The sequence below is a fragment of the Alligator mississippiensis genome, chromosome 5, assembly GCF_030867095.1.
Source record: "Alligator mississippiensis isolate rAllMis1 chromosome 5, rAllMis1, whole genome shotgun sequence".
Taxonomy (NCBI): Eukaryota; Metazoa; Chordata; order Crocodylia; family Alligatoridae; genus Alligator; species Alligator mississippiensis.
Genome location: NC_081828.1, coordinates 131,093,343 through 131,119,905, shown reverse-complemented (window position 1 = coordinate 131,119,905; position 26,563 = coordinate 131,093,343). Strand labels below are relative to the sequence as shown.

The 26,563-nt window shown below is 42.0% G+C and overlaps 1 protein-coding gene across 5 annotated transcripts in view; it reads left to right on the top strand.

Annotated features, from left to right (window-relative positions):
- GOLGA4 (golgin A4) overlaps positions 1 to 26,563 on the top strand; it is a 94,303-nt gene that overhangs the window by 4,678 nt on the left and 63,062 nt on the right. For 4 of the 5 annotated variants that reach the window (XM_019483450.2, XM_019483451.2, XM_019483448.2 and 1 more), the window contains exons 2-5: positions 591 to 683; positions 13,430 to 13,528; positions 23,412 to 23,477; positions 24,757 to 25,071. In XM_019483450.2, coding sequence (XP_019338995.1) covers positions 591 to 683; positions 13,430 to 13,528; positions 23,412 to 23,477; positions 24,757 to 25,071 — 573 coding nt within the window. The remainder of the gene's footprint in view (positions 1 to 590; positions 684 to 13,429; positions 13,529 to 23,411; positions 23,478 to 24,756; positions 25,072 to 26,563) is intronic. The other variant, XM_014602550.3, reaches the window with a different exon arrangement.

The window sequence follows — 26,563 nt, the reverse complement described above, 5'->3', positions numbered from 1 at the left end:
ATGACTTCATGAAGTCAATACCAGCTGTACTTCCCTTTGATCTTGTGAACTCTGACAGATTTTAGAATATGCATGTGAGATATCTTCTGGCTCTTAAAAGACTTTTATAGAACTATAACTTCTTAATAGGTATATCATCTCTTATCCACATTCTAGAACACCTAACTCTGTGTCTTATTCTTCTGATCTAAGCATTTGGGAAGCATATAGAGAAACTAAAACCAAGAGGATGATGTAGAAATACTGTCTGAATTCTGGATATACAACTGTTGTTGTATATTGCCAACAGTATTAAGAGAATGCACACAAGAGATTTTGATCTTATGTTTTATCTGTAGTAACAAGCTGCTGCTTTTTAATTTTTTTCTTTGTTCACATTGCTTTTTGGCCATCATTAATGACTCTAGTAAGTTATATGTGGGTTGTGTTAGTTGTTTCAACCTAACATTCAGCAAACATTGTGGAATTCCTTTTTAATAGATGTTCAGTGCCAAGAGGATCAACAAGTTTGCTTTGACATTGTAAAAGCGCATCATGGTACTGGAGAATTAGTTGTGGCTACTTGCTGACTTGTGCTTTTTTCTGTGCAGGCCCCCTCCAAATCTTCACCAACAGGGGACAGGAGCAGAACATCTTCATTTACAGAGCAGCATGATGAAGGCACTTTAACACCAGACAGAGAGGTTAGTTTGGATCCCTGCTTTTCTTATCCTACAGTTTTCATATGTAAATATCAAAATGCAGTAATACATTTTCCTCTCAGAACTTATGGCCTGTTTTCTCAACACTTTTTCTGCACATACATGGTTTGAATAGTCTAATAGTTAGATTCAATCTTAGCGTTTTTAATGTTGGCAAAGCAGGGCTTCCAGCTCTTTGGAACTTAGAAATATTTTGTTTAACTTCATTGATTTTTAATCTTAACCATAAGCAGGTGAGGTTTTGTAACAGCAACCATATTAGTCGTAACTAATTTCAGAAAGTGAACTCGAGCTATTAAGAGGATACAAAATTCTAAATACTTAAGTCTGTTGGATGAACTTGCCTTACTGATGAGGTTGAACTGGAGAAATAGGTTTGCAGATCAGCAGTGCTTGATTTCACCAAATCTCTTGACAAGAAAACTGATCTACAGTGACACATATCTGAAGCAGGATGAAGAATATAGCATCATACTTCAGAAGAAAAAACATAGCCTTTTAAGTTCTTGGTTGGAGAAATCTGGTTAATTGATTTAGTCACATAAGAGGCCTATCAGTTGGTCTTGAAGTGACCCAGCACTGTCAAAGGATCTTAGTTTGGTGGGGCTGCTGCTTTCTTAATTTTTTCAATAGGTCGTCAGGATAATAGTTGCATAGCCACTCTCAGATGCTGACGTGCATGCTCTTGATGATTTTTGTCTGACTCTAGTTGCCTTGCTGGAGTACTGGAAGAAACTGCTGCAAATTTCCTCATTTTGCTTTCCAGTGAATGCTTCTATCTTATTGCATTTAGACAGAAATCCCCCACCTGCACTTCTCTTAATGCAAAGTATTTAGGTTGTACATATTACCATTTGAGATTTTCTTCAGTTTGTGAAAGAAGAGTTAGCTTGTTGCTGAAATCCATATTGTCCATGAGCAGCATAAAAAATAGAGATTCCATTGACTGACTTTTGAATGAATGTTATTACTTTAACAACTTTAAATGATTTAGCTTAGGTTTTTGAGAGTTTTCCTAGCAGAAGAAGCCTGGCAGCTATGAATCAGCAAAGCTTAGAGGTGTCAGGCTTGGTGTTTATCTGTGTGATCAGTTCATTGTTTTTATGTGGCACTGCCTGTCCAAAGGCCAATATGCTTTCCACTGAATGTGGAAACCTTTTCTTCCTGAAATGTTTCTTGTTTTAGTCCTGGCACAACATTTGTAAAAGACTAAGTTATCTTCACTAGAACCATCAAACACTTATCACTGATAAGATTTACTAAAGTAGATCTGTTAAGGATAATTTCTTAACTGCATCACAGAGGCTATCAAAAACTTAAAGCTAAAAGTGCCTAGTGGCAGCTTGTGACCAATAATATTCCTATATCTGATGTTATTTTCCTTGTCTTCTCCTGTAGCACTGCTTCATCACTTAGGCTCTCTCCAATTGTCCTTGAATAATAGAAAGAGAAAAGTTGAATGCAAGTTGAATAGCTTTCCAAAGAAATAACGTCTTTCTGGCTTTATTGAAATTAAATATTTTAAATCCAAAAGAACTCGGCAAAAATGGGTCTCAACAAACTATTCAAATGAATCCCTCACTGGCTTCTGCTCTTGCTGTCTCAAGTCTGAGATTTTCATTTATTACTCCTTAGGTCTCCTCAGCTTTTTTTTGTCTGCTTAAATCTCTTTCTCACTATCTTTCTTCTCCAGCATTCCACCTATGCTTCTTAGTTGACTGCTTTCTTGTCTGTCTTGTCTGCTTCTGATTTTGTGTTTTCTCTTGTGTTGTCCCTTATATTTAGAGCTGCCTCCAGCTAGCATTTGCCAGTCCTCCTTACTTTACTTAAAAAATACTCCAGTTATCAAGCTTCATTTTTTCCTTGAAACATGCTAGCATACAAAGACCTATATTCCACAATGGATCTAATCTATTCAGTGTCCTGTGGTGTTACAGACCTGTACCTTTTATCAGAGTTAATGTTCAGATACCTTAACTTTGTATCTTGATCCCATCTCCTAACAAGAATGAAAGAGCCACTCCTCCACCACAGCTGCGATTATTTAAAGAAGTATACACTTGCTGTCTGTCTGATTAGGTGCCTGATTAGATTTCAGTACTACATTCACCATTCTTCATTGTCATAGATTTGATATTGTGGTGCTTCCTTCAATCTGTGTTACTTTTGATCTGACTTTCTTCCATCTGCCTATTAAGTTGGACAATCAGCAGAGAAGAATCAAAGACCAACACCACAGGACGTGCCAAGTTGCTTTGGAAAAGCATTATCCATGCCCTAAATACAGTGGTTAGCACTGGAAAAGGCAGAGAATCATGCTGTCAGACAAATTGTGCTTTATTATCATGTTAATGAAGGTAGGAGTGGAGAGAAGGGAAAATGAGACGGGGACTGCAAACAAAAAGGACCATAAAGGAGCTTAGGTTTACAATGGTCTGTGGGCTTAGAAATATTCACAACAATTCTGATGAGAAACATACTCTGTTATTAAAAATGCAGAACAAGTACAGCTGCACAGGGATACAGCATCTCCCAGATTTATTAAGAATTATTGTGTTTAACATTAAATGAAAAACGTAACAGAAATAAGAAAGAAACATTAGTGAAATTCTTGATCAAAGCATTAAAATTACTGTCTCAAAATATTCTTTGTAAGTATTGACATTAGTGATTAACAGCAAAGCGAGCTTTTTAAATTAGTTTTGATTTCAAGGCTTAATTGGACCATATTTCACAAGAGGCATTTTAATTGCAGTAGTTATCTATCTTAATCACACTGCTTAACAAACAAGCAGTTTTACAGTTCATATTTGAAAATACGTACCTTACTTGCCATGTTTTTTATTATTTTTTTTAGTCAGTGTTTTTGTTTAGTCAAATTAGGTTTTATTTTCACAGAAGAATTGTAACTGGAAATTATACAGTACCTAAGTAAAATCGGTCAGTATCATTTTGCGTGGTGGGACTAATTTTAAGGTATGGTGGGCATGTCTACACATTTATTAATGCGCTTTAGGTAATTTGCTTTAAATTTAGTACCTCTAGGCATTTTTAGATGCATGTACGACGCAGTGCCAGGCACTTTTGAAAGCACCTGGCTCTTGTGTTGCTTGCAGCTTTATAAACAATGAAATGCACATCAGTGCTGAGACAGTGGTGGCGACATGCTTTTGAACTAAAATGCATTGAAGATGTTTTAGTTCAAAAGTGCATTGCCACCATTTTCTGTGCGCTGACATACATTTTGCCATTTATACAAATGAAAGTGCTGGGCATGTCAGTTTGCGTTCGGAGCAAACTCGATTAATTGAGTCTGCTCCAACGTGTTGGATCTCCAGCGTCACAGCACGAAAAGGCATGTGAACAAATGCCCTCCGTTGTCAGGTACTAGAAAAAGGCACATTAGTCTGTTTTAATGCACATTAGCTAAAGAGCATGATTTTCTGTGTCACTTCAGTGCTCATTAAAATAGGCTAATGTGTATTAAAGTGTACGTGTAGATGCTCACCATTATCTAAAATTGTCTTCACGATAACAAATACTAAACATATTATTACTACTTTATATATTGAAGTTTGGACCATTCCAAATATACTTTTTACTATCCTTGCTGTCGTTCTCTTTTTCTTTCAGGTTAAAAAATGGAAATCAGTTAAGTTTATATCTAGCCAGTTCTATTTTTAGGTTTTTAGTGCAGTAATGTAGTTGCAAGTACCACAGACAGAGCTTTTGTTTAAAAACACACAAACACCCACCCACACACACGGTTATATTTATATATGGATATTCCTGGAAATATTTCTGCTGTTCACAGATTTTTGTCACAATTAGTGTAAGAGAATCTGAAGGTTGGGGCCAAACTTGCTTTTTCTATCCTTTTATTTACAATTAATTTACAATCAGTTATGGAGCAGATCATGATGCTTCCTTTTCCTCTGAGAATAGAGTTTTCTGTCTTTTTATTACCCCTGCTCTTTGGAAATTAAGATTATGCCTAGATCTCAAACCCTCATCAAAACTAAATACTGTTGTCATACATCATGATTCTAAAGAGAGAAATTAAGCTGTTTTTAAAAGTTCAGATACTTACTTTTAAATAGAAAAACAATTTCGCTTGCTTAAACCTTGTTCCACTGCAGAAGGCAAGGAGTATAGCTCTTGTTTACCATCTGAAAGAGGATGGTTGATTTGGGATCAGCTTTACAAATGGTCTGAAGGTCTCAAATAAACCATCAGGCCACTTTAGCCCTTCTCTATGTAGAATTCAGGTAATAAATTTCAATTTCTTAATAGTAGAGAGCAAAAAAAGATAGTTGCTCTCTAAGACTCTTAAAGTTCCAGCAAGATCTAGAGAGAAAAATCAAACCACCGTTCCTGTTCTTTTGAATTTTATTTTAGTGGTACATGATGCTTTTTGGTATATACAGTTTATTATAATAGCTCCTTATTTTTTTTTCATAGTGATCTAATAAGAAAACAAGGCAAATTAAACTAGATTTCCTAAACTAAGAAAGAAGCTTCATTCCCAGTCTCTGTGCTACTGTAGCTAATTTAATTCCTTCATGCTCTGCTTCCCTGTAATAGGCATTATCATGCATGGATGCCAGTTGCTCATATATAACTGCATTTTTCTCTTCTAATGGGCATTATAACTGAATGTTGAAGGCTATATAATTTAGTAGTTGTCTGAGCTGTTGATCTTGTACATCTTAGCAAACATGTCTGCGTACAGAGGCATGTTTAAGTTGTACATCGCGGCAGAAAAACAAACCAGAAAAAGTTGTTATTGACACCAGTATTTCCCATATTTGAAATAGAATGCATATTGTGTGTATATATAATTTCACATTTTATTTCAAATGGGAAATATTGATATCATGAACAGCCTTTTTCTGGTTTTGGATATATAAAATATCCCACCATTTATTGTAGGAGAAACCTCTGCTCTTCAGCCCATTTATTCTGAGTACCAACTATGGTAAGAATCTAGTAGAAATAAAAGTACATAACCATGTAATTAAAGTCTTTGCACAACATGAACAAATTGTTGTTTGCCTTTTAACCTTTTCAATTTGACATTCTGTAGCTTTTGAATGCTAACTGGAAGGGCAAACCCTCCTTCCCCCTTCACCCCCCCCAAAACAAACCACATTATCATGTGGAATCAATTGACCTTCTTTGCAGATTGGAGCCCAAAACTTTTAGATCCAGAGCTGATAGCAAATGTTAGCTGTAGACCAGCTATTGGAGGGAAATGTCGTAGATTAAGGTTGTTTGTCATTTTCCTATTTTTGTCCAATACGATGCGAACCTGATCAATGTTCGGGGCCCCACATTACCACCACTGTGGTCTACACGTTCATTAATGCTCTGTAGTTACTGTGCATTAAATCTAGTACTTGGTGAACCAAGTACTAATTAAATGCGTAGTAGCACTGGCACACTTTTTTTTAGTGATGCTTACTGTGCAGTAGCCTAATAACACTGCGCAATAGCATATTAGCGTGGGTTTTGGCACACCACTGCACGTTATTGGGCTACTGTGCAGTAAGCATCTCCTGTAGACCTCCCCAGCACAAATAATAACGTGACACACTGTTTGCTGGTGGCTTATGCAATACTGTTATAATTTGCAAGGCAGCAAAAGGAATACTAGGAATCGGAGTCTAACTTCTGCCATGTTCTATTTATGTTGCTGATGCAGTATATGAAGGCATAGCGCCTCAGGGAATTTCTTAAGTGTAGTGATAGCATACTTTTTGTGAATGTGAAAAGAGCATCCCTTGCTCATTGCCCTGCCATAGGGAATGTTTCAGGAATAGCAAGTAAGAGGTAGGATGGAGCATAGGCAGAACATTGCACTCGAGCAGTTCTGGCTGTCCAGAAACCCAGAGAGAACAGGTGAGGTGCTAGAACAAAGTCCAGTGGATTGCAGTTGCCCAAGGAGCAATCTAGAATCTGGGATTTGCAAAGATGGCTTAAAAGTACCATTGCATAGCACCCTTTGACAACACTGTATTTGGTGCCTTTTTTTGGTGTATTTGGTGTATTTTTGCTTGGTCAAAGTGGAACAAAGTCACCTTTAAACTACCTTCTCTGTAACTAACCCTTCTGGCTCTTGTTTGCAGGGTAGAGAGGCATGCACAAAGTTATTAGGAATAGAAGAACAGAGACTGTAATTTCCTGGTTTTCAACACTTCCTTGTCCTTGACTAAGGGGCAGTGCACCTTGATTCTAGGGACCTACCTAATTCACAGGGGCTACTCCCTCATTTCATGGGCAGAATACAGGCCCAGGCAGCCATTTCACAGGCAGAGCACAGCGACTCCCCCCCAACACCTCTGAATGCCTGAGGGTCTGTGGTGGCCCCGCCTGTTACTGCTAATTGGCTTTGAGGGCTGCCTGTCATGCAGGAGGGTGGGGCCACATGACAGACAGCTCTGGCAGCCAATTGGTGGTGAGGGGCAGGAGCCATCTTGCTGGCAGCCCCCCTTGCCACTGTTGTGGTGAGCTGCCGCAGTGCTTGGTAAAAAAAATGTTCCTGCGGATTTCATGGGCACTGCCTAGATTTCACGGAGTGAGTGAAATTGCAAATTAAGTAGGTCCCTAGTCATAGCTTTTGCTTTGTGCCTGGGAGCATGCTTAGCACGAGTGGCCATTTAGGGTGTTCAGCTGGACTGGCACTTGCTTTCTGTAGAAGAAATGTTCAAAGATTTGCTAGGAAACCACTGACTAGCTCCAAGCCTGTAATTGGCGGTAGCCATTTGTATCTGAATGGATTTTTATTGAAATAGATGAATTTTCTTTATGCTCTCAGAGAATTCCCTTTGCCAAATCTCAGGTTTTGGTGCTGGAACCTTAGCAAAGTGTTCTGTTTCTTCAACCTTTTCTCAGAAATGGGTGAATCATTTTTGCTGACATTTACACAAAAAACATCTTGAAATGGATCATTCCAGCCTCAGTGATGAATCTGGAAAAATTTATAAGCGATTGAAAACTGGCTCTTATCATGGAAAGACTTAGGCAACTCTAAATATGTGTTATTACTAGTTCTACTTATAATATGGGCATGAACATTTTACTAGAAAATGACGTGCCAGAGGACTGAATCTAATATGCAGAGGAGGCTTAACTTTTTTATAGGCTGCCTACTAGTGATATTCATAGTAAACTGGCTGCTAATATCATCAGCTGTCATGGTGCAGTTTCTGGACCTTTCGTGTGTGTCTTTTGTTTTGCCCCATGTTTATTAGGTGTCTGAAAAGCCAAACTCCTGACTGACAGGGTAGAAGAATTTTTCTCTTAGCCTAGATACAAAGGCTCTAGATCTCCTACAGATCTCCCCCGGTTAAAGCTGTTGATTTCATTAGGATTAGTAGGAGATAAATAAAGCACATTTACCTTTTGTATATTAAAGAAATATATTTGTCAAAAAACACTTCATAATGTTTATCAAATTTAAAACTTTTACTGAAATAAAACAAAACACTGTCAATAACTTTCAATGAGAAGGAGGAGTTTGCTTGGTAGTGCTTAGTTTTTCAAATCTGGGCTTTATTTTCAACACTGCCAGTCTCATTTCACACTCCACTTTTATTTTTGATCAGTATTTGCTCTTTGTAGCGGCAACTGCTGAAAAAACTCATGTTCAGTCACACACAGTCAATTGAACTGTTGACAGATGTACTGAGTTTTGCTAACCCTTACATGCTGAGATTAGAAAACAAAAGAGACGCTTCCAATGTGGGCGAGTCCAAGAACATGTGCGTTGCCACTGAGGGAGGGAAGAAGGCTAAATGTTTGTGTGTTGGGAAGGGAAGCATGTGACCCCCTTTTAAGTTGCTTGTGGTCCCCATTTGAGAACCCCTGCTCTACTGGTTTATAAAGAATATTAGCAGTGAAAGGGGCCTGTGAGTTATTTATCTGCAGATTTGAACAACACTGTATCGACTGATATTGACAAATTGCTTTTTAAGACCACATTGGTGAGACATGTTTACACCTATTATTTTATTCAATTTAACTTTAGATCCTGCAGAAATGTATAGCTTGTTGCATTCCATTTATCAGGAAAACTTACTTTTTGGTAGGCAGTACATAAGATATAGCCTTTGTATGGATTTTGGGAATTAACTTTTCTATTTGTTTTAATCTCTGTCTTGGCCTTCACTAAAGTATTACTTATATGCCTTTCATTTAAAGCTTTTACTGTGAAACACAGGCCCTTGCTCATCATTGCTGAATAGCAGCCAGAACCTGGTTGTTCTTTACAGAGTCCAGAGGTACATGGGTCAGAGCATGTTTAGCATTTGAGTGACTTTGCAAAGTTTTTTGTAGTACTGAATGGTTGATGATAGCCAGGGCATAAATTCATATTCTTTAGCGCAGTTTGTTTTGTTTGGTGATTTTAATAGCGGTTTTAGTGGTTTAAAGGAGGAGTGTTTTGTGTAACATTTGGTTATACAAACAGCATTTTATTTGAATGCTAATGTGTTTTTATGAGAAACAGCATATTACTACTATGAAGCGATTCTGTAGAGCAGTGGCTGTCAACCTTTTTCATTTGTGAACCCTTAAAAAATTCCTAATGGAGGTGGAGGACCCCTTTGAATTGTAAGTGTGGGTATTCACATACTTCTGATTCATGGTAGTCGTCTTTCTCAGACCTCATAGAACATTGTCTGCTGACCCTTGGGGGGTTTGCAGACCACAGGTTTAAAATCACTGATGTAGAGCTATCTGTGATTCTTGACAAGACAAAGTTAAACTAGTTACAGCTTAAAATGTACTGAATCAACCAAACTGCGGGTAATAATCCTATTTTAAAAGTTTTTATAACACTGTAGTTAGTGGTAGTTATTGCATTCCACTTACAACTTTACTGATCTTGTATAAATACAAAATATAACCAATATAAAAGTGATTTTTCTCTTGTAGTTTTAACTCAGATTTATTTATGCACACAATTAAATAGAAAAAAATGTTGATGAAATATTTATGGTTATGACTTTATATGCCTGAAAATCATGAAACTTTTTATGGTTCCCACAGCCATTGTAAGTTGGCTGATTGATCATATGCAGTGTTTGCAATTTGTTCTCTCTGCCTATTTAGATTATTCCAGAAGAATTATTACCACTGTGGCCAAGTTATGGTTCCCATAACCACCCTAACTTAGTACTTTATGATTTTTATGTGTTTAAAACTTTTTGCATTAGCAACCTTTTCATTTAATTTTATTTTTTCCTCTTTAAATTGGAAACTACAAGAAAAGAGAAGCTACCTTGGCTCTTGTTCACTTGGATAATATTAATTTAAAGGTGTGCTCTAGAAACACTTAAAAATGTAAAAATGTATTTTCCTCAGTCTCATACCTGTACATGCAAGTCTTTGTGTACTCTTTACCTTGCCACTCCGAACATTGGTTATTCTGAAGCTTTTTATTCCATAATGAGCTCTCTTTTTTTTGAACATGTCAATTGTGCATTGAGGGGTGTCCTAGGCCCAGGACAGCCTCTGACAAATCAACGTTTAGATTAATGAACCACATTCTGTGCAGCATTGGTGACTGATTGATTGATTTACGTGTCAGCCTTGGGAAGACCAAGGCAGGTGAAAATTTTGGACTTCCCTAGTAGTATTTCTAAGAAGTAAAACTAAATAGAAGGTAGGATAGACTTGCACTTTGTAGACTAGCCAAAATTTGTGTGTGTGTAATATCACAAGCTTTCATGAGTTGAGCAGATCCTGTGAAAGGACATACACAAAGGTATGTTTAAGAAGGAGAGAGACATTTTGAATACATAAGCAGAAGAAAGGAGCAGATCGGGGGAAGGAGGGAGAGAGTAGTGTTGGGAGAGGTAAAATATACCCATAGGAACAAAGAAATCACAAAAGCTAATCCAGGTAATAGGATAAGAATCCATAGTCCCTGTATAAACCATATTTAACACTATCCAGTTTGCATGATTTCTTGTTCTGCACTTCCTTTTCAGATCTTTTTTTTTTTTTTTCTTCCAAAGATTTGTGGCCTGAGAGCAGTCTCCCTTGGCCAGCAAAATTTTAACCTATGCTTGCACCCTCCAGATAAGCTGCGGCTCTATCCTGTGCCCTGCTCCCCGGCTGTGCAGCCTTTGCCCCTAGCCCCACTTCCTCCCTCCCTCCCTCCCTACAGGGGCTTCAGTCTGTCCCCCCTCACACCCCTTTCCCCCCTCCCCTCCCCTTCCTGCCCAGTGGACTTACCAGCTGGATGCTGCTGTTCTAGCTGCTGAGCTGCATATCGGCAATTGGATCGGTATTGGCTGATATGGTTGGTTAATCATCAGCCATCGTATCGGCCCAGAAAATCTTTATCGGTGCACCCCTGATGTCGTTAGCTGGAAGCTTGTTAATGGAGCCCAGTTTCTTTAAGAAATCTGTGGTGACTATCAAATAGCTGGCAGCTCTAGTGGTGTATGGGAGTAGGATAGAGTCAATATGACCAGAAAGTTCCTCTGATGATGCCAATGCCAATGGGGCATCCTAGGTAATGAGTAAAAATTGCCCAGCTTGGGCTCTTGGGAGGTAGAAGTATCCTTTCTGGTGTTTTCTGAGGTAGAGCCTGTATGAGGTTTTTTTCTAGTTCCTTCTGATAGTGTGCTACGGGGGTCTTTGGTCAGGAGTTTGTCAAACTAAGACACAGATGAGTTTTGGAATAACACCCTTATAAGGCAGTTCAGAAAAATAGTTCTCAGTTATTTTAACAATAAAAATTATTCCCTCTTTCCTGGCTGTGGAAGGCCATTTTTGAGGTAGAACCAATGCAGGTCTTCTCACTCCTGCTTTTCTCCTCCTTGTGTCACCCACCCCTTCCACCTTTCTTCTTATTGGCTGAAATAGAGATGGTAAGGGATGTACTATTACCAAAAGGCAGGAATCTTTTTTCTTTAATGGTGGAGACACAGGTGGAGAAGGGGAAAAGAAAAGAGGAGGCAGGTATGTGTGGCTTTTTTGAGGACCAGTATTCCAGCTTCATTTATTTCAGGGGTTGTGGTGGGGTGTCAGATACTATAGGAGGAAGTGTTTGGTGGTTAGGCACCTCCCTCAGAGTCATCTTCTCCAGGGTTCTCCAAGAGCTGCAGTGCAGTAGACATTTAGTAGTGGGCCTAATGGATTTGCTGTTACACAGATTTTTTGACTGCTTTCTTTTGATGTATGGGGGCCACAAGCATCATGGATAGTACTTCAGCCAGGAGATTGATATAGCAGCTGTACAGATGAAGAATGGCTTCAAGGGAGGGATAAGGATTCTTCTTTCCTGTCCTATACTGTCCCAGTTTCTGAGGAGCATCCTAACACAGTTGTTATTACGTTGTAATTGATGTGAGCTCTGCTTAGACATGCACTAAAGCTATTTATTTCTGTTGCAATGGTATTTTCTAAAAAGGAGCCACAGGTTGATAGGAAACAAGAACTAAGTAAGGGTAGATGAGCAGATTTTCATTCATGTGTTCTGGAAATCATTCTTTTATCTGGTTTTGACTTATAATATCTTTTGCTATTCTCCATGTGTTCCTTCTTAATTTTAAGGGGTATTAGCAACCAGTCAATATTTGGGAAGTTATGAATGTAATTTATAAAACAGTCAGTTTGTAAATATCTAAAGGATTGGCAGGCCATCAATAGCATCAATCATGCCTGAAGAACAGATCATGTCCAACCAACTTAATTTCCTTTTTTGACAGGATACCCAATTTGGTAGATAAACGGAATAAGGTAGATGCAATATACCTAGGCTTTACTAAGGTTTTTGGGTGCCTACACATGTGCAGTGAGGCTGCTCTGACATGCTGTAATGATCGGGCCCGAGGGTAGGGAGAGGCTGAGCCGCTGCAGCCGCGCTGTGTGGGGGAGCAGTGGACCTGGGCAGTGTGGGGGAATGGGAGGAGGGGGCTTGGCGCCAACGGGGGGGGAGTGGGACCAGGGCTGAGGGGGAAGAATTAATATCCCACTTAAATTCTAGTTCTTGTCCACTGATTCCTTTAAATTTTTTTGTGTTTAAAACTCATGTTCTGAGCTGATACAAGATATTTATTAATTCATCTATCATTGTTTTATATTTGAAATGTTTGTTTTAGTCAATAATATCTAGTAATTCGAGTCACTTTATATGGATTGAATAGATAAACTTCATTTCCATGCTCAACCTTCCATGCTCAACCTATTGGAATTCCAATGTTTGAGCTTTTTGCAATATGATAACTGCTTAAAGGAAAATCTGAGCAGAACCATGTACTTGTATTACATTAGACATCAAAGCACTGATGTTACTTTGCACCTAGTTTGTCATATGCAAATGATAAGACATAAGGAAACATTGATATCTCAGCATGAGAACTGTTCAGAAATGCTTATGAATAATACTATGACTATACAAAGCAGTATTTTGTTAGTCAAAGATAAATTATGGTGCCTGTGTGCAACCTGTTTACTTCACCTCCAGTAATCAGTTTTTTTGTGGGTATTCTGAAAATGAATGATCTGGTGATATATTTTAATGTTTTCTATTCTTGCTTTGTCTTCATCAGTGTCAATGACTACATAAACCATATTATATCTTTATAGACCTTTTTAACTTTGTGCAGAAATTGAGATGCTGAGATAATGTGCAACATGCTTTAATTTCTTTCTTCCCATACCTTTATTACTTGTGTTTATTTTCACTTCCCTTTTTGTGTTGAATGACACAGCTGCTAGCTGGGATGATAGCAGAGCCTGCTTTTCTCTCTGAGTATACTATCTTTGCTTTGGATCCCACCAAACAACCTAAATCACAGAGTGACAATGTGGTGAGTCCTCTCAGTCCATACAGTGCTGCCTTTAACAGGGGGAGGAGAATCCCTGTAATTCTAGAAGGCAAAACTAGTGCTGCTTGTGGCTTATATTCTTATGAAGACCTCTTAACTATCCTCTTGCTAACCCTGCACTAAAATTCATGGGGGTAATACTTGGTAGCTCCTGGCTGGTGTGCTGTGTGGTGAACTTTAGTTTAACATTTAAAAAAAAATTAACGTTGTTTATGTTAATAGAAGAAGCAGCACTCTTCCACAAGAAAGCAATTGCCACATAGGTTGATATAGATTCCTTATCTGGAATTGGTTAACATTTATCAGCTTTGTTTTTTTGATGTTTGCCCTTTCAAGAAATGTAATAGTTTCCAACCTGAACCAAGATTTTTTTTTTCCTTTGAGTAAATATCACTCGTCGTCTTTCCAAGTATTTTACTTGCGTTCTATTCTTTATAGTCACAAGAATAGATGCCTCCTGTGCTCCGATAGGAGAACATTTCTGGAGGTACAGCCTCTCTGCCTGGCTCTGAGGGGCTGTAGTTTGCTGGTCTGCAGCCACTTCTGGTCCAGCGGCCGACATGCTGCGGCCCGGGGATTGAGAACCCCTGGTTTTAGGGTATAAGGGCCTGTATATGGTTTAATTTGACTCTTGATCTTTATAGGGTGAGACACCCCTAATTTACAGTAATGAAGAGTACTGGTATTTCACCAGTGGCATGGGGACCTCCTACTTATTTTATTCTTCACTTCTCATGTCTCTTCACAGTTCCAGACTAGAGTCAAGCTCAGCAGGGTCGTTTTCCCCCTGCTTATTCTCACAGCCGTTGTGCTGACTGCCTGGTTATTTTAATCCTTGCAAGATTGTCCAACTGTAGAGAAAAGTAGTGCCACAGGAGGAGGCAGGTTGGATACAAAATGGCAAGATAGAGGAGAAACAGCACAGCAGGGGATAGTAGAACTCGGATGTGAAATCCTGGCACCAAGTAAATTAGGCAGGGTGCTTAACATTTTGTGGTCCATCATGCTAGTCAGCACCACTTCTAGCTTGGTTCCAGGTAGGTAGAGGAGAAGAGAGTCCTCTGTGTGCAGATCCAAGCCCCGCACCTGTGAGCCCAGAGTTAAAACCTGCAGGACCAGAATCAGAGAGGTGGGAAGTGTTGGCAAAGACCTGACAATCATCACACATGCCGGAGATGTTGCTAAGGGAAGTTGCAGGCAGCTTCACCAAAGAATGCAGGTAGTTACATTTACATTATAAAGCAGAATGTGTAAAAGGTGGCAATACCTAAACAAAGCCTTTCTGAATGCCTGGCTGTAAGGAGACACTCTGCCCTCAGGATTAGTAAGGATTGTCTTCCTAGTTTATGTTTTAAGTTAAACTAATTTGTGTATGGTGTGTTTTACTGGGCTGTATCTTAGCTTAGGCAAAGATTTTTGGTAGTTTCCTGTCGTATGCTTTGCAAATTACTGTGTTCAATACATGGTTGCTTCTGATAGAGGATGTTTTCCCCATCCCCATTCCTCAGTCTGGCAGCAGCTGCCCCCTCCACCCCCAGGCTGGTGGCTGGCATCCCATGTGTTGTGTTAGCCCTGACTGGTACCTGGTCATGCTCCCTCTGCTCTAGCAGGGAAGAGTGAAAACCTTGGAGGGAGTCTCTCTTCCTTCCCTTTTGGCAGTGGCTGGCAGGCATGCTCTAGTGCCCCCCTGGCTTCTGGCTTGAGCCAGTGCAGGCATGTGGCTGCATTTCTTGGTTTAACAGAGAGTGTCTATCAATTTAATCAGTTTAAGCTGCAAAGCTTAGACTAACCTGCAAAGAGTGAATCAGTTTGTTGAGCCCCAGCTCAAGTCTGGGATCGTGCCCGGTATGCAAAGACCAATAAAGATACCAGGGGTGAAAGTATAAATAAGGTGTTGCTATTGCTAGCAATAAAAGGTGCGAGCGGAATAATTTCACGTAACAAGCACACAGATCGCTATTTCTAAGCATCTTTTATACAGGAGTCTTGAACCTTCATAAGCATCCTTGTTTGCTAATTGGTTATAAAGGAGTGACGCAAGGAGTTCTTTACTGAGCATGTCTCTATACCTGTGTTTTAGCCATGTATCTCATTTACATACATGTATGTTTCATTAGCATACTTTTTCCCCACCTAGAGGCGTGATTTTTAGTATTTTAATGAGCTCTTTGACCCAGTACTCTGATTCTACTTTTGTTTTCAAGCCTCCTTTATCTAAGACTGTCTCCTCCTTATCATTGCAGATGGACATTCGTCACATAACATTCCCTTTTGCTTGGTCTTTGCATAGTAGTTTCTAGGTCACTCCTTACAAGTTCAGGCTTGCGCTTTTTGTTCGTTTGTCCCTAGCCTAGGAAAGAGACCTGGACCCCCTCAAATGAACGTTGTGCTGATGCCCAAAATGAGCCAGATAACACCATCTTTGGCTCAGGCACCCATCAGATCCATTTCAGATTGAAGGCTTAAGGGAGAGTGGCGAAGACCATTTACCACCCTAAATGACCATCAATATTTAACTCCATGAAGAACTAGACAATACCATCCTCCAGGTCAGGCTTCCCAGTGGACTTAAGGAAAAACCACAGAGGCTCAGTGACCTCAATGCACAGCCATCAGTGCTTGACACGCTGCTGGGCCAGGCAACACCACTTCCAATCAAGGTGGAATTTAACAGACAGTTCCTGCCAGCCAGTCCCAGCTCTGGCTAGGGTTTCCTATGTGGCCGATGGTCATTACATTACTCACCCAGGGCAGAAGAGGGTACACAGTGGCACCCTTATTCAGAACCAAAAGACCCATACCATTTGCCCTGATCATATGCCATTTTAATACTATGTGGTGTTGCTTGTGACTGGCAACCAAGGCTGGTCCAAAAACAGGGTCTGTGCTGTATTTTTAGATGTTAGTGAAGTGTTGAGGGGCTGGGGAACCACTCCCCAGCTGGCCTTGTTGAGCACCAGATTTGGAGGCAGTTCCTTGTGTTGGGCTTCAACAGGAACCACGGGAATATACTGTGCTCAGTCCTGCTGCAACCTGTAACTAGATCATCACCTCTTCAGAAGCTGCCTCTGTCATGAAAGTTATAGTTACTTCTGCCATTTATCCATGCTTCATTAAATTTCTTCACTTAACCATTCAGAGCACTGGGCAGAAATCACATTGCTTCAACATCCATTGTGGGCCTTCATAATGCTTTACTGTAATTAAACATAAGTCTGCTCACTTGGCTACGGACTAACTGCCCACCTATCTCGCCTGCCATGCCTTGATGTAATGATTGCTAGATGCTAATCAGGCAGGAGGCTGCCCATTTATCTGTGCTAGTGACAAGGGTCCAGGTACATGACTCTGACCTTCCCTTATTGTGTCCCACGCCTTGCAAATGTCCTTTGGCCTAATACCTGGCCTTATCACATCCTAATACATACTCAGGGCCCCAGGCCCCACATAGGGCTCTACGTCCCATCCTCAGGCTCTGAGCCCCATGCTTGGGCTCCAAGCCTCTCTCATTGGCTCCAAGCCCTGTCCCCGGGCCCCTCACGTTGGACTCCAAGCTCTGTCCCACTACACTCATCAAATTAACTGGTATCCCCTCACCCGGGAGCTTCCCTGACTGTGCGCCAAGGCTCAGGCCCCCCGGAGCCTTACACCTGACTCCCTTGTGACCTCAGGCTGATCTGTGAGCCTGGGCGCTACAATAGGTTCCTCCACCTGGCCTGGGCCCTGTATCAGTGCTCGCAGTGAGCTTGGGCTTCCCCTGTCCAGATCTTACCCACCAGGGTGTGGGGGCTGGGGTTAGAAGGCGCCCCATACTTGCCTTTCACTGCGGTGGTAACTGGCCTGGCACTTCTGGGGGACTGTCCTGCCCCAAACAGTCCTACCAGGCCACTTGTCCCTGGCAGAGTGCAGCTTCCAGTCATGCCCAGGGCCAAGGGGAGGCCTGCTTCTTTCCCATAGCCCCAGCCCTTACCTCTAAGATGTTCAGCTTGGTGGTGTTCGCTGGCTGGCTGGCAGCAGACTGCTGCCCTGTTGGTTAAGGGCCCAGTCCTTGTATATAACAGCTGCGCCCTGTTCACCAATTAGGCAGTATTGCCTGATTGGGATAACAGCCAGCTGCAAGCTGCCTGATTGCTGCCCATGTTTGCTTGGTGGGCAGGCCAGGCCCTACGGGGATAGACTAAAGGGCCTGGATTTATTTAGCCTCCACAAGAGAAGACTGAGAGGGGATCTGATAGCCATCTATAAACTCACCGGGGGGACCGGCGAAAAATAGGTGAGGCTCTGTTCCCCCGGGTGCCACCTGGGATAACAAGGAGTAATGGCTGCAAATTGATTGAGAGCAGGTTCAGGCTTGATATCAGGGGGCATTACTTTATGGTTAGGGCTGCCAGGCTATGGAATGGGCTCCCAAGGGAGGTGGTGCTCTCTTCTACCTTGGGGGTCTTCAAGAGAAGGTTGGATAGATAGATATCTGTCTGGAGTATTATGATCTCAGCACTTGTTCCTGCCCAAATCAGGGGGTCGGACTTGATGCTCTATTCAGGTCCCTTCCGATCCTAGAAACTGAAACTATAAGGTCGGATTCCCTGGGATTCACAGGAAGGACCTGGCTTGTGTTCAGTCACCTTCATTAAACTCTTAGGGTTTTTTTGAAGGGATTTTTGTGGGTTAATGAGATATGCAGTTGTGGCTGGGTTTGGCAGTGTCATGTTTGCTCTGGGTAAGAGGGTGGAGAGTCCTGGTGTTGAGCAGCAGGAAAAGCCTGCTTCACCTGAGTTGGGTTCAATGCTTGCAAAATGCTAGTTTCAGTAAACACAAAACATTGACATTTGCCTTGGCACCCTCCATCTGTGGATCCCAGATTACTTTGCTGCTAGGAATGAGCTTGACCTTGGAATATATTAAAATTGCTGTAAACTGGAACTGTGTAATGGTCCAGTTTTTAATACCCAAGTAGTATGTAAAATTAGACATTAATCCTTTCTGCACCTGTCACTAATGCAAAACAACACTTCAGTTCAAAACAACATTATTGAGATGAACTTTTAGTTGATAACTGCAGTAAAGAGCTGCAAGTTGTAGTAGATATCTTGGGTTGCAAATAGACATTGTGTTTATATATGTGCTTTTGCTGACTGCCTAGTGGCAAAGGAGCAGCAATGCAGCTTGGGAGGTGTGTAAATGATTGTGCTGCCTTGTTCTGATCCAGGTCAAACTCCAAGACAACCAGGGTGGCCTCAGTGAGTAGTCTATTTACAGTCTTGGTTTGAACTTTGAAGCAACATTTCATAGCCATCTGTATGGAGACTATTCTTTTGTCAGATCTTTTTTATAAATATAGAGATATTAATTTGAATTGATAGAATCAATTTAAGCTTCCTTGCTAAAAAAGTGTGCTTAAATTTTTCTTTTTCCAGAACATCTACTGAACCTGTAGGGCTTTGTGTTGCATCCATTGGATGGTCACTGGGCATGTCTTATGTTGGATTTCTGTTGCCTTAAGGTGGTCTTCCAGTGTGGCACTGAATATAGCATTTGTGCAGTAAGAATAATATAATATAGGGTTTATTTTTATTGAGATCTACTTAGCTACCAGCTTTATGGATAGAAAATGAAGATTAATAGCCAAGGCAGTTATGGCTGCTTTGTAGTTTTAAAAAGGCAGAGTGAAGCATGCTGGAAATTTGAAGTTAGGAGGGTAAGTGTTGTAGGGATAGTTCAGTAATGGTTCAAGAGAATTTTTAAATGCCTATTTAAAGTACAGTCCTGTCAAAGAGAACACAATATTTTGGGATAGTTTGGATAAGCCACAGAAGGGCTGTTCAGCTGCATTGCAGGCTGTACCTTTGGGGTAATGCCGCAAGGACAACGTGTGCCCCCTCCACCCCCACCAACACCACTGCAAAGACCATATATGGATTCTCTTCCTACCACTTCTGCAGATGGTGGGAGTCTCTGGCTGCTATTGCAGCCAGAGTGATAGGAGAAGTTATGGCTGGGTGGGACCCTGGGACCAACCAATTGGACAGTCCTGACCTACAGGGGCCAAAAATAAGTGAATCGTCTATATGGTTCATGAATGTTTTTTTTCTATTCCATCTTGGTTGGATGGGTAACGTTCTGTCTGGGTTCTTTGAGTGTTCTGGATTCCCTCCAGGACTGCCTGTATTTTATTCAGACAAGGTACTTTGGTTAAATATGATACCTTTTATTAGAGCAATTAAATAGTTGGAAAAATTGTTCTTTGCCAGCTTTCAGGCACAAACACCCTTCTTCAGGCACAGGGAGAGTCTGATGGTGTTTTGTGTTCTCCTGGATGAAATAGAAGCCATTATGCAAAATATTTCATTTTTTGAAATATCCCATTCATGCACTCCTGCAGAAGCCTCTTCTACTTGATGGATCTCTTGCTTTTCTCATGTACTCCTCCTTTACCCAGTAGAATTAAGTTTTATGTAAAATTCATGAGCCAGTAAGCTATTGTGATGATATCTGAATACCTTTATTTTGCATTTTGTGTCAAATTCAGCATGAAGATGTATGGGAAGGACTTCTTACTAAGAACAAAACCAAACAAAAAAACCCTCCTCTTTAAATTTTAATGTTCTATTTTAAACAAATGTTTCATTTTTGATCCTTTTGGATACATTGTAATTTCTTTCCCTGAACATCCCTCACATCCTTAAGTTTTTAGTATTTTTACTACTTCAGTCTGAATAGCATAAAATGTTTTGATTTATACAGCTGATCTTGCAGAGAAAGGAGGGGAAGGGACATTTAAACTATTAAAATTAAGATAAAACTTTTTTTATTGCTTTCTGTTGCTTTCTCATCTGGAGTTAAGGAAGATTTTTATATTTTGCATGCCGTATGTTTTCTGAAAGCATCACTTCTTCTGTGAACTTTGAGTCTACAAACACTTGGGTTGCAATGTCAAACCAAGGTTCATTTTTATATAGTTTTTCTCCCCTCTGAATGTGTGGATATTAAAGAAAATAATTTCTTAGCTGAAGTGTTTTGTAAGGGAAATACTGGTCACTGATGAGCAGGGATCCTGGTTTTCTCTGATTAAAAATTGCAGATTCTCTGGTTAAAAACCCAAAATCCGTGATAAAAATTAAAGGCCCCCCCAAAGCCCCTCCCAGTGCTGCTGGTGCCCTCCACCCCCCCCCCCCCCGTCTCAACAGCCCTCCTGATGTCCCTCTCAATAGCCCCCCAGACCAGACCCACTGACACCCACCCCAGCAGGTGAAGTGTGTGTGGGGGGGGTAGGGATGGGGCAGGGCGGGGGAAAGGAAAGGTGCTGGGAGGGTAGATCAAGAAGTGGGGGAGTGTGCCCCTATGCCCACTCCTAGGAGCAGGGCCAGGGGGTGAGGGCAGGGGTGCCACTCTGTGGGCCACACGCATGCCGGCCAGCCTGACAGGAGGTTCACACATGGAAGCCGCCACCACAACTCTGCCACTGCGTCCTGTGCTACCATCCCATGGCCACCTGAATGGCTTTGTGGGCAAGTGTCGCAGGGCGCGGCAGCAGCAGTGTGGTGGCAACCACAGTGTGCGGGCCACATGTGCTGCCTGGCCAGGGGGTGAAACGGGGGGCTTACATGCAGCAGCATGCCCCACAACCGGCTGCACAGCTCTGCGGCGGTGTGGGGTAGTGGCAGCTGCATGCAGGGTGGGGGGGTTTTGTGGGCAGGCACTGCCGCTGCGGAGCCATGCCTTTGCCCCTGCATCCTAGAGGTAAGTAGGCCTTGGGGGCTGTGGGGCAGGGCTGGGGAAGTTGGTTGGGGCAGAGGGAGCAGGGGGTGCTGCCGGCCCCAGGCAGCACATCGCAGCTGGGAGCAGGGCCAGGGGGTGAAGGCAGGGGTGCCCCTATGCAGGGGGCTTTGTGGGCAAGTTATGGGGGGGGGGGAGGAGGGCAGTGTGGTGGTGCCCACCGTGTCCAGGCCACATACATGCTGTCTGGCCGGCTGCCCGAGGGAGGGGGAGAGGGAGGCTGGCATATGGCCAGAGCATAGCTCTGTGGCCGACACTGCAGCCACGGCGAGGGATGGGGGCGCGGGGGGGTGCTGGGGCTGGGGCTTGGGCTTGATGCAGCGGTTGTTGCCACTTACTTGGAGGGCTGTGATGGTGGTGACGGCTACTGCCTCCAAAACCTCCTGCTGCTGCTGTGGAGCCATGGAGCCGTGCCTGGAGCTGTGTGGCTGGTGGCAGCAGCGTGGGGTGGTGGTGGCCAGGTGGCACGCAGCCATTCTCAGTCCCAACACTGTGCCGCTGCTGCCGGCCGCACAGCTCCGAACATGGCTCCATGGCAGCAGCAGGAGGTTGCGGAGGCAGCGGCTGTCACAGCTGACACTAGAAGCTGCCGTTGCTGCTGCTGCTGCTTGCCTGCGGGGCTGTCAGCTCCAGTGGTGATGGCTGCTGCATACAAAACCTCCTGCTGCCACCGCGGAGCTGTGCAGCCGGCTGCCAGGCAGCAGCGGCAGCATGGTGGTGGCTGGGCGGTACGCAGCCATTCCCAGCCCCACCACTGTGCTGCGCCACTGCCTCTGACTGCACAGCTCCAAGCACATCCCTGCAGCAGCAGCAGCAGGTGGTTTTGTACATAGTGGCCATCACTGCTGGCACGGGCAACCCCACAGGCAAGTGGCAGTGGCCGCCCGTGCCAGCAGTGACTGCTGCCGCCTCCACAACCTCCTGCTGCCGCCGCGGAGCTGTGCTCAGAGCTGTGTGGCCGGCGACAGCAGTGTAGTGTGGGGTGGGGGTGGCTGCATGCCACCTGGTCACCACCATGCTGCCTCTGCCGCCCAGTGGCCGGTTGCACAGCTCCGCAGTGGCAGTGGGAGGTTTTGGAGGCAGCAGCCGTCACCGCCATCATGGCCCTCAACTAAGTGGCAGCAGCCTCTGCATGTAAGCCCAAGCCCCCCACCCCATGCCTCCATTCCTTGCTGTGGCTGCAGCGTCAGCCACAGAGCTGTGCTCCGGCTGCATGCCAGCCTCCCTCTCCCCTCCCCCAGGCAGCTGGCTGGGTGGCATGTATGTGGCCCACACATGGTGGGCACTACCACACTGCACCCCACATTGCTTTCCCACAAAGCCCCCCTGCAGAGGGGCACCCCTGCCCTCACCCTATGGCCCTGCTCCCAGCTGTTGTGTGCCACCTGGGGCTGGCAGCACCCCCCCAACCATCTTCCCCACCCCTGCCCCACAGCCCCACTTACTTCCATGCTCCAGGGGTGAAGGGCGAGCCTGAGCCTGAGCCCGGCCTTGGCTGCCTCAGAGGCTCAGGCTCTGCCCTCCCCACTCTCCCTCCACCTCCGGCCAGGGCTGGGGGTTTCCTGCCCTTTCTGCAGTTGGCTCTTGCAGGCTGGAGTTGTGCTAGCCTGCAAGAATTCTTTGCAAAAGCGGAGAATCTGTGGATTTCTCTGCTAAAAAGAGAAATCTGCATTTTCTCCGATTAAAAACGGAGAACCCATGATTTTCTCCATTTTTTCCCATGGGAAATGGAAAACCCGGATCCCTGCTGATGAGACTTCCTGCTATCGGTTCCAGTTGTGTTTTGGTAATTTTTTTCATGAAGAGTTATAAGTTCTGATAAGAATTTAGGAAGAGATGTCGCTGTCTCACTAATCTGTGCACACAAAGCTGCTTTGTAGTTTTGTATATTTCAGTAATTTTTTTTTTTTTTTTTTTTGAAACTTAACATACTAGCTACAGTCTGCATGATGGCACCTTAATAAAGAATAAAAAAAAAAGTACTAATTTTGTTTACTAAAACATTTATAAGGACATAACTTGACTGCTGTCTGTAATAAATGCAGAAGGCATTGTTCCTTTTCTTAATATATATTTTTTTTCACCATAGAATGTATCTAAGCAAACAGCCCCCAGGTCTGCAGACAACAGTGACAGTGAACCATCTTCCCCCCAGGTATGTTTTTCTGTACCAATTCCGTTGTGTTAAAGTTACAGACTGACATAACTTATGTTTGCATGTTACATCTTTATACCAAATGTAAACATTTTAAGCTGCACAATTCAGTGATGATGGGTGGCAAGATTTTTTTAAGGCACCTGTGGAAGGGCTATGAAAGATAATTTTGGAAAAAAGGAGATGAGTTGAACTACTTAAGTTTGCTTCTCTTCCACTAACACATTTTAATAAAATTAGGTACCTCTGGAGACAAGCCAGTGGCCTTACCCCAGATAACTAGGCTATTATTTGTGGATTTGGCTAGCATGAGAATTCATATGTGCTGTCTTCCATCTTCTTTTCAAAAGCCTGAAAGCACATTGAATGAATTCAGAGGGATTTTTGTATCAGAAGAAAGTTTGGTTATTTAAAGAAGAAAATGGGTGCTGAATGAAAGTGCAAGACTGGTTTGTTTTATATAAGTTTAGAAGATATTGAACACTGCTAAATAACTCCGCTCAGGTGATGAAAAATTCTGTATTAGAAGTATTTGAAATTATTGTAGAGAAGTCAGTTTCACAAAGACTGAACCAGCAATTTTCATTTGGTGTGCCATGGTACCCTGGGGTGCCTTGCGATCCTTTTAAGCATGCTGTAGGATGCAAGGAGATAAGCATTCACTGGTCTCTGCCCCTGTGCAAGGGGATAAGCATGTGCTCCTCCCCACACCAGTTCCTGGCCCTTCTCTGAGGAGATGGTCACTGTAGTAAATACATTTAGTTTCTGAAGTGGGGTGCCACTAAATTCCGATAAGTTAGAGGGGTGCCTTGCATTTGAAAAGATTGAAAACCACTGGATTGAACATTAGTTTACAAATACTTCTAAAAATAAACTTGCTATCTGGGTTGCTTGAAACATAAATGTATAATGCCTTGTAACGCTGGAATAAACTATTGTTTTAATACTTCCTCTTTTTGGCTTTATTTTATTCTACTTTTTACATCAAATACTACATGCAAATATTAGAGGCTTTTGTTTATAAACAAAGTCGTTGGCTTCCTTGTAATGAGGAATGAAGTATTAAAAATTATTGCATAATCACAGTTTTTTTTATAAATATTTAAGTGTTTGGTTTGGAAGTTTAATTCAGAGTAATAGGGCAATGCTCAGTTTAGATTCTTTCTGTGAAATCATTCGTGAAGATGTTATGTTTTCGGTGTTTTTATACTTTGTTTTTATTTCATCCACTTTCTTGAAAAGTAGTGCCAAAGTAATCCATTTCTTTTTATTTTTTCAGTTGTGTGATACTCAGTCTTTTGCACAGAAGCTTCAACTCCGGGTTCCTTCAATGGAATCTTTGTTTCGAAGTCCAGTAAAAGAGTCCATATTTCGCTCTTCTTCTAAAGAGTCCCTGGTACGAACTTCTTCAAGAGATTCACTGAATCGACTTGACATTGACACCACTAGTCCCACATTTGATCCACCCTCTGATGTTGAAAGTGAGGCAGAAGAGTTGCTGGGAAACATGGACAGCCTCAGCAAGGAACAGTTATTACAACGGTTGCGAAGGATGGAACGTAGCTTAGGCAACTACAGAGGAAAATACACAGAGGTCAGAAAATGTTTCTTGACTTCCCTGAAGAGGGGAATGAAGAGGGTGATGGCAATGAAGGCTGAAAGGGTGGAAAAAATCTTATGAGTTTAGTTTCAGTAATTGGGTTTTAGAAAGAAGTGTACTGAATATTGATTGGTTACTACTGAAAAGAGTAAGATGCATGTATATACAATTTATTTAAAAAAAAAAATAGGCATCAGTAACAATGATGACTTTCCGTTCAGGAATATGATGAAGCAATGGAAATTTTTTTCACCTGTTTCCTACAAAGTAGCTATAATCCAATAAGCTAAGACTTTAACGGGAACACATAATGAGCTTTTAACTGTAGCAGCAATTTTTTTTTAAAGTTAGGGTTTATTTGATGCATGCAGCTTTGAATATGGTCTGTTCATTAGCACCTAAATTCTCTCTGTAAAAAAAAAAAAAAAAAATGAATCTTAGTTTTCTTTTCAACTGGTTTTCATTATTTATTTATTTATTTATTTAAGCTGGTCTGTTTTGTGGTACAGAATAGCATGGGACGTATGTTTGCATTTCTAGACAGTCATAGTCTCTATTTTGTGCTTCTATTAAGATATAATTTTAAAGGACAGGAAAGCCTTAAAGGGAATGGTGGTAGTATTAAAATTTGTGAACCAGTGGGAAGCTTGCAAGGCCATATGACACAGCTCTTTCAGCTGGATCTGGCCTGTGGCCCAGAGGTTGAGTACCACTGTTTTAGAACCATGCATATAATGTTTTTCCCCCCTGTTCCCAAGGTCATGGGGATGCTTAAATTCTGTCTTAATGTTTCTCTGATGCGGTGTATATGGATTAAGTAGAATACTTGCTTAGGATACCATTCTCAGGCAGGTTGAAAAGTCTATCTCAGACTTTTTACTTTGAGCTGACGGTCAAGGAAGATTTGTTCTTTTTTAGATCACGTTAGATAACATTAAAAGATTAAAATTTTGAAATGGGAAGGTAGTTCTGAAACAAAAGCTATTTCAAGAGATTCATTGAATCAACTTGACATTGCAATTATCTTGAACTTTTTTTTGGTCAAACCTTTTGAATTTGTTGAAATGGAACCAAATTACTCCCACCCCTCCTTGGGAAAATTCTCAGCCAGTCAATTTGAAAAGTTCACAATCTATTACTGAGTCCCATTACTACATTGTTGGCCAGCTAACTTTGAAATCCTTGGGTGAACATCACCAAATTTTAATTAAACTGAATCATGCAATTATTCATGAAGTCTTTGTGGACTTACAATGGGAAACTTGATCCGTTTACAGTCTCTCTTTGTCTAGCACTTTTGCTGGGTATATGTGAGGTGGATGGCAAGTTGTTCAGTGCTGTAGGAGCTCCTTTTTGCAGTGTGTATAAACTTTGTGTGCATATATATAGTTTTGTACAGTAAAATGTTTATTGTATCGTAAAATTTTAATTAATCTGTTAGGGATTTATCCAGATACTTTTCCTGATACGCAACTTTCCAGGCATA